The sequence below is a fragment of the Callorhinus ursinus genome, unplaced genomic scaffold, assembly GCF_003265705.2.
Source record: "Callorhinus ursinus isolate GAN/ISIS: 27379988/994484 unplaced genomic scaffold, GSC_fseal_2.0 scaffold143, whole genome shotgun sequence".
Taxonomy (NCBI): domain Eukaryota; kingdom Metazoa; phylum Chordata; class Mammalia; order Carnivora; family Otariidae; genus Callorhinus; species Callorhinus ursinus.
The window spans coordinates 116659-124905 of NW_027397205.1; the positions used below are offsets into that span (position 1 = coordinate 116659).

Genomic DNA, 8247 nt, shown 5'->3' on the forward strand with positions numbered 1-8247 from the left:
ATGTTGAGGTATTTTCTCTATCCCCAATTTGTTGAGAGATTTTATCATGAATAGATGTTGAATTTTGTCTGATGCTTTTTTGTGCATCTATTGCAATGATTATGTTATTTTTGTCTTTCATTCTCTTGATGTGATTCATTAGATTATTGATTTGCTTATGATGAACCATTCTTACATCCCAGGAATGAATCCCCTTGATCATGATGTATGATCCTTTTATTGTGCTAGTCCCTTGAGGTGTAAAGTTAGGTTGTTTATTTGAGACTATTCTTTCTTCTTGATGTGTGATGTTATCATTATAAATTTTCCTCTTAGAACTGCTTTGGCTGTATCCTGTAAGCTTTGGTATGTTGTGTTTCCATTTTCATTTGTCTTAAAATAGTTTTTTATTTCATTTAAAATTTTTTTGATCCATTGGTTTTTCAGTAATGTAATGTTTAATTTCCATGTATTTGTGAATTTTACAGGTTTGTTATAGATTTCTAGTTTCATACCATTGTGATTGCAAAAGTTACATAATTTCTTTCCTTTTGAATTTGTTGAGACTTGTTTTGTGACCTAACATATGATCTAACCTAGAAAATGTTCCATGTGCACTTGAGAAGAATGTGTATTCTACAGCTGTTGGATGGAATGTTCTGTATATATCTTTTAGGTCCATTTGGCTCAGCATGGAGCCCAACAAGGGACTCAATCTCATGACCCTGAGATCATGACCTGTGCCAAGATCAAGAGTCAGACACTTAACTGACTGAGCCACCCAGGCACCTCAATGCATTGTTTTTCTTATGTTATTTTGTCTGTCTTGTGTGTTATTGTAGGTCACTACACTTTTTAAAAAGGATTATTCTGAATTCTTTCTCAGGTCAGGTGAGAATTCATAGTTCTGTTTCTTTAAGGTGAGTTATTGAAGTGTTATTAGTTTCTTTTTGTGGTAGTACGTATATATAATTCTCTGTGATTCTTAATTCATTGCATTGGTATCTGCACAATTGGGTAAGCTATCTCCTCTTCCAGACTTTACAGATTCACTTTGCCAGGGAAAGACCTTCACCAGTCAGCTTAGCTTGGGGTACTGGATGGGTCAGCTGGTATGATAGCATCAGTTGGAGAATGTCATCAAAAAGATGTGACCTGGGGTGCCTGGGTGGCTCATTCGTTAAGCGTCTGCCTTCAGCTCAGGTCCTGATCCCAGAGTCCTGGAACCAAGCCCTGCATCAGGCCTCCTGCTCTGAGAAGCCTGCTTCTCACTCTCCCACTCCCCCTGCTTGTGTTCCCTCTCTCACTGTGTCTCTCACTGTCAAATAAATAAATAAAATCTTAAAAAAAAAAGGTGTGACAACCAATAGACCCATGAGTTGAACCCAGGCATTCGGAGGCACATCATCTCTTCCCCCGTCCTTGGAATGTGGGTTTTACTTATCTTTCCCACTCTCAGAGGCCACTCCAAGGACATAGTCTTGAGATTATGATGTGATGTTGAGAACACCCACATGATATATGTGACTGAACCCAGTTAGGGTTTCTTTGCAAACTTTTAAGATTTGACTGGCAGGTGTAGGGATCCATTTCTTACTGACACCCAAGACAAGCCCCATGTATAAGTTCCCTTTGCTTATTAAAACTCCCACCTACTAACCTGGAATGGCCTGCCTTTTTCTTCAGTCTCTCCCTGCCCTCTGTGTATGGGGGTTGGTTTAAAATTATACCTGGGAAGCTCCTGGGAGGTTTACAAACAACAGCATCCATAAGCAGGTGGGCCTTGCTATCAGGGTCTCTTGTTGGGTGAGGCCACTGCCCATGCTCTGAAGCCAGGGGGATGACACTGGCTGGGCTCCACATTTGGGTGGGCCTACTGGCTGGGTTCCACATATAAGTAATTCCACTGGACAGGCTTCCTGGCCAGATGTGGCTTCTGGCTCTGTTCTGCAGCCACATGGGGCCACTAGCTGGGCTCTGCAATTACCTCTGTTTAGGTGAACTCACAGGTTGTGCTGCTTGACAGGGTGGTGCCATGGGTTGGACTCTGCAATTGGGAAGGACTGCAGACTAGATTCCACAATCATTCCTGGTCAGGTGAGTTCTGTTTATCCAGTCATGCTCTCCAACCAGATGGTGCCACTGGCTGGACTCTGTTTGGGAATGGCCACAGGCAGGTCTTCATGGTTAGACAGACCTCTGGCTGTGCTCCACTGTTGAGCAAGGTTGCTGGCTGGGCTTCCTCCCTGCTCAAGGCTATAAGCTGTGTTCAACAATCAGGCAGGGCCATACGCTGGGTTCTGCTACAGGACAGGGCTGTAGGCATGGCTCTGCAGCTCAGCAGTACCAAAGGCTGTGATATAAGTATACCCAGGGTCACTGTTCACACTCCCTGGTTATGTGAGGCCAAAGGCTATATTAAATTTAAAAATTTATATTAGACAATTGGGCAAGGTTGCCGGCTTGACTCCATGCCCAAGCAGGGCTGTAGGATGGGCTCCACTGCTGTCCAGGTTTTCAGTCCAGGTGTCCTTCTCTATGGGACTAGAGGATACACTTAGTGTTTGGGTAGACATGTGAATTTGCTCTCTGGGCCTGTGAATTTGCTTTCCTACTCAGGCAAAGCCATAGAAGGGGCGCTACAGCACATATGGCTCATTGACTGGAGACCCAAATTAGGCAAAACTGCCAACCAAGTTCCTTGGCCAGACACGGCCACAAGCTCAGCTTTGCACATGGGCAAAACTAATGGCTAAGATTTCTGGTCAGGCACCATTGCAAAAAGGAATGCTGTCTGCCTAGATCTGAGCACTAGTTATAAGTCCTGCTCCCCTTCTGTCTCTATCTGTTGTCTGGTGGTCAAGACCTGAAGATTTCCCCAGTGATCCCTATGAAGTGAGACCCAAGTGGGCCTCTTAGGAAGTGTCCCCACAACACTAGGGAAGCTCTCTTCTTCCCAGTGGAGAAACCATAAGCCAACGGGGTATTTCTAAGTGCAGTGCTTTACCATCCTGGTGGAAGGGCAATGCAATCATGGTGTCACTGCTCTTCTTACCCTTTTAATACAGTCCTTGGTCTCTATGATCCCGGTGAGGCTTCAGCCTCAGCTCCAAGTCCTGGGATTTTCAAAATGGTGTGTTATCTATGGATAGTTGTTAGTTGGTCTTCTAGTGAGGGGGACTGAAGTCAGGAACGACCTATGTCACCATCCTGACATCATTCCTCCAAATTTGCAATGAATTGATTCAGGACCCTAGATTTCAATGCTCATAATGGGCTTATTAGAAAAAATCTTCCCCTATTTGGACAAGCAAGTGAATCTAGTGATTAGAAGAGTAGCCCCATATTATATATATTTAAAAATACAGGGTAAAACTACTCTAGATGGGGAAATGTTTTTCTCATCTTGTATCTGTATGAGTATTCACTTAGCAGCTACAAGTCTTTCATCTCTTGCCATGTATTTTTCATCTGCTCCCACTCAGTTTAGCACTTATACTGCCCAGAGTGGAATCAGTACATTAATGTAAAGAATGGTTACCAGATGAAACTGAACAATGGAATTTATTGTCTACCCCAGCTCACTTGACAATATTCATGCTTTCCTTTAGACTTTTTGAAATAGGCCAAATCTTGTGCTGGATTGGTGCACAAATGCAGAGGTTGATGAATCTATCATGGATTTACAACAGCTTTCTCAAAGTTGCAAGTGGCAATACTGAAAAGAGAGCAAATGTGTTGGGTGACAGAATCAGGATCCAAAGAGATTTGATAATGAGCAAATTTGAGCACATCAGCAACCAGTATGGTTCCCCATACATGTAACTTAGGTCCAAAGGATCTGAGAATTGTGAGGAAAAGATAGAGGCACAGGAGCAGGCACGCAACAGCTGACTTCAAATAATGGGGCAGGTGTTAACTACGCTGTGTGAGTCTCCAGTATACAGTCCTAGGACTATTGGATAGAAGTTACAGGAAGGCAGATTTGGGCACAGTACAATCAGCAGGTCACTGCAAAGGGCTGAGTAAGTCTATTGGACAATTGTTTCAGGCAAGAGGTAAAGCATTGGTGATCAACATGGTTACTTCCAAGTCTCAAACCCTCCAGCTACACTAAGCCCTGTGATTGTGTTACCTCACTGACACTTGATCAGAGTTGTTCCACCTATTCTTTTGCTTATGGAAGTTTATGCTCTAGCAAAGAAAACAGCTTCCACTTCCTGTGGTTATTTAAATATGTAATCCATTAGAAAGGGGTGGTAATGTAATACTTGAGGTTTCAAATAGGTATGAACAGCATAATATTTTTTGTAGGAAAAGATATAGGTATTAATAGACTAGAGCCTGGATGGTTATACACCCAAATGCTAACAATTCTTATTGATGGGATGATAGGGATTGATTTTTACAATTTGAAAGTTCATAAAAGTATTGCTTAAGGACAGGGAATGGAACACTCTCATTTATATGTATTCCTTATGCTCACCATGAACACCAAAAGTAATTGGTTCACAAGACAGTGAATTCTATTCCAGACAAGAATGAGACCAGAGATTCGGTGTTGCAGGTCATTAGCAGGTATTAGATATCTGAATTTATATTCAATAGATGTGATGTGCTTAGCACAATGTGTGCTAGCACGTGCCCCCTTCCCCTTTCTCCCATCCAACCCCAGTGTCAGGTGTCTCCTCCTATTAAGTTGGAAAGCACAGAGCAGAAAGCAAGAGAGCCCAGTTTAAAAATCCCAGCCCTTATTTGCCTTAGATCACTTCAGACCCTGTGTTTTCATTTTCTCACTTCCAAGATAAAGAGGCTAGTCCATGTTACCTCCTCTCCCAAGGTTCTCATGGGAGAGCCATGATACCAACTCTATGGAAAAGCACCTTGCATTCCCAAGTCAGAATCCACTGGATCTGGAGCCTTTTCCCTGTGACTAATCTCCTAAAGTGGCTTTCCTTAAACCATTTTGTTTGGCTAAAAAGAGTATCTTTGTTGTACTTTCATTCCTTAGAAGACCACCAAGAATGGACCACCAGAGTCTTAACACAATGAGTATATTTATTATTTTATCACTACATTAGAAATGAAAATAAACTGAGAAGTTGCAAATGCATGCCACTTCATGAATATTGTGGAACAAGAGATACAGCCACTGTAGAAAGTTAAAAGTGGCTTAACTTTTGGGGATGCAAAGACTACACAAACAAAGGTCATCAATGGTAATATTATTGACAGCACCTGCCAGATGGAATGTATGTATCAATGGAAAATTTTAAAAAGGGACCATTGGCTGGGAATACAGGTGGGAAGAAATCAGAAGATGCCTAAAATCTCTACACATAGGTTTATAAAAAACAAGCCCCAAACTAAGACACTTAAGCAATGTTGAAATTTGCTGTTGGGAGGAGATCCCCATTTTACGATGTTTGAACACACTCTTTCTCTTGTTGGATAGCTGGGGGGAAAAACAAACACAAAAAAAATCATTAAGGAGGTATATTCCTAGGATTAAGTTCAGTTTTCTTCCAAGAGTTCTTTGCCAAGTTATTGAAGCCTGCCATATCTGCTTTAAATTCAGAAGGCTAAGGCACTAACCACAAACCCCCAGTCAAGTGTTGTATGTGTGTGTATGTGTGTGTGTGTGTGTTGCATGTGCATGCATGTTAACCACCTGAACATTTATGAGAACCTACGTCAACTGCGTGCTGTTTTTTCATTTGAGAGGCAGATTCATGCTGTTGCCATTTTTTCCATAGGTTATTCTGAGACTGAAGAGGAAGTGAAGCATTTTCCTCAGATTTATCTATCACTATATAATTAGGAAGTTATGCCCTTTCAGATAATTCTGACTAACTGTGGAACTCAAATAACACTGACATGACAAAAAGTGCCCCTCAGGTTTGTGAATATGCTTGGAGTTTTTCTATCAGGCTATAACTCTCAATGGCAAATCTGATCCTTTGGAGTCTGGGAACCTTAAGTGCCCCCAAGATCTAAACTTTTTCTCTGCCTTATCTTGTCATCAGGTAGAAAAAGGCAACACTGCAGCTTGTGTGGTTCTTTAGGAATGAAATCATGGACCCAAATTGCTAGATGCAGAAAATGCTTAGTAACCATAAAGTGGACAAAACTAAGATTTTTCTAGGGCTAAGTCTAATATTCCAAGATTGGTTATAATGAGATTTTTAGTAATTTTCCAACAAGAAACCAGTTTTTTATTCTCCCTTACTTCTTGGGTCTGTCACAGGAGAACCACTTATATAACTCAAGTAAGAAAACAACTATTTGATATTTTTAACTGTTGCATTAAATACAATAGTACTGTAATTATTGCTTAGTTAGTGGCAAAATTTACTAGTTTATTTACTGAGCCTATAAATTTCACCATTGTTTTTCTCCACTAGAAACCCCCAGCCCCATGACTTACTTTCCTGTGAAGGGAGAGTATTTTTTTCTTCAGTATTGGTTTTCTTCAGTTTTGACCTGTCAAACTTCTCCACTTCAGACAAGTCTGGCTTATCACTCATCTTGACTAAAAGAAAGACTGAAAAAAAATTTAACTTAAAATCGGCAGAACTATGGCCAGACCAAGGTATCACAGCCAAAATTTCTCATATTTAATATCAATGCATATTTTACCTGCTGATTTTCAACAAGAAAACAGCACACATCTTTGAAAAGTCATGTTTTTATTAGAATACTTTGAATTACACATCACTGCCCCATTTCTGATAGGCACGAAAAGCCTGAATCAGGATGCACTAGAAATCAAGATGCTCTAAAATCCAGTCAATATGTCTGACTCTTTTAAAATCATAGCTGAGGTCAAATGGAGGTGACAGAAGCACAAGAAAAGACAGAAATAGATTTAACCAGCTAATGATTTGTAACAAGAGATAGCATTTATTTGAGCAAATTCACATTGCATTCAATTAATTTGGGGCATTTTTCCTGGGGAGTAGGAAGCAGCACACAAAAAAGGGTGGCATAAGTTGTACTAGTTTCTTTCCATTTTACCTGCCCAAAGATAGATTAAGGAGCCACAGTAAGAGAGGGAGGGGACTTAATCCTGTCATAACTAATAACATGTCCTTATGACACCGGTTTGTAAATGCTGTAAGAAGACACAACTAATTAGGATCAAACCAAGGACTTAAGCAAAATGGGATAAACCAAATAGAGCAGATTTTTATTTCATCATGTTTTCTCTGCAAAAGGAGAGGTTAGGAGATGGGGCGCCCTGCGACCATTCTGGATTTATCGGAGCAGAGACAACAGAAGACCTCAGAGACCGGAAAACAGAGCTCTCAAGCGCGTGCCTGGTCCCACCCTGGTAGGGGTAAGACAGGTCTAGTGCCCAGAGTAGAAAGGAGAGGCTCCCGAGCAGCCAGAAGTACCGAGTATGACTCCCTTCCGTCGAGGTCACCCTAAGACCCTCCTCTGACGAGCGACCAGTCGCCAATCTCCAAGGTAGGGAAACAGGGACTAATAGATCATAAAAGGCTGGGCGCGTGGGTCCGTTTGTCAGGAGCAGTTTGCTTACATTTTTTAAAAAATAACCATCATCTCTGTCGGGCGCGCAGCCCACCTTTTGGCCCCAGTAAGGGACAGCGCGAAGGGCCGACTCCAAAGGGCCCAAACCCGGCAGCACCCAAACTCCTCGTCCTCTCAGCGTCGGGGGTGCAGCCACAGCGGACAGCCAGCTCTGAGGGGCCGCCCCCTCGGGCCTTCCAAGGACCCACCCGGGGAGGACCCGGCAACGCGCAGAAGGCGGCGCCGCAGAAAACAAAGGCGCGGACTCTCTAGGAGGCGCAGTTACAAAACGCCAGTCCCGACCCGGCCCCACCAGTTCCCGAGAGACCGACCCCCTCCGCCCCCCAGCCGCTGCGCCCTCCTGTCCCCATAGTCTTCTGGTTCCGCCGGGACCGCAGGTCCTCACCTGATGGCTTGAAGACCGGTGAAAGGCCAACGGCTGTACCAATGCCACTCCACACACAGGACGACCTTAGCCTTCCCGCGCGGAACCCTGCAGTTATAAGTCACGGATCGGTCTCCGCCCCCAGACCCCGCCCCAGCCCCCCCAGCCATCTCTGATTGGATGACGGATCCCAGGCCCGCCTCTTCGCCCCTCCCCCCCCCGCTTTCGTCTCGTAGGCTTGAGCAGGCTGTCTCCCATCTACCCAGGACCTCTCCCCTTCAAGTGTCTTGATGACGTCATACCGGAGCCGCCTCCCCAGACCCTGTCTAAGCCCTCTCTGATTGGCCGAG

At 43.4% G+C, this 8247-nt stretch overlaps 1 protein-coding gene across 1 annotated transcript; it reads right to left on the reverse strand.

The window, feature by feature from the left end:
* Window positions 1-5019: 5019 nt before the first annotated feature.
* Window positions 5020-8039, reverse strand: TMSB15A (thymosin beta 15A). The gene is made up of 3 exons (XM_025855361.2): window positions 7919-8039; window positions 6407-6523; window positions 5020-5434 (listed from the first exon to the last, which is right to left on the reverse strand). Exons 2-3 carry the CDS (start codon window positions 6504-6506, stop codon window positions 5397-5399), a joined length of 138 nt encoding a protein of 45 aa, XP_025711146.1. The 5' UTR covers window positions 6507-6523; window positions 7919-8039; the 3' UTR covers window positions 5020-5396.
* Between the last annotated feature and the right edge of the window lie 208 nt (window positions 8040-8247).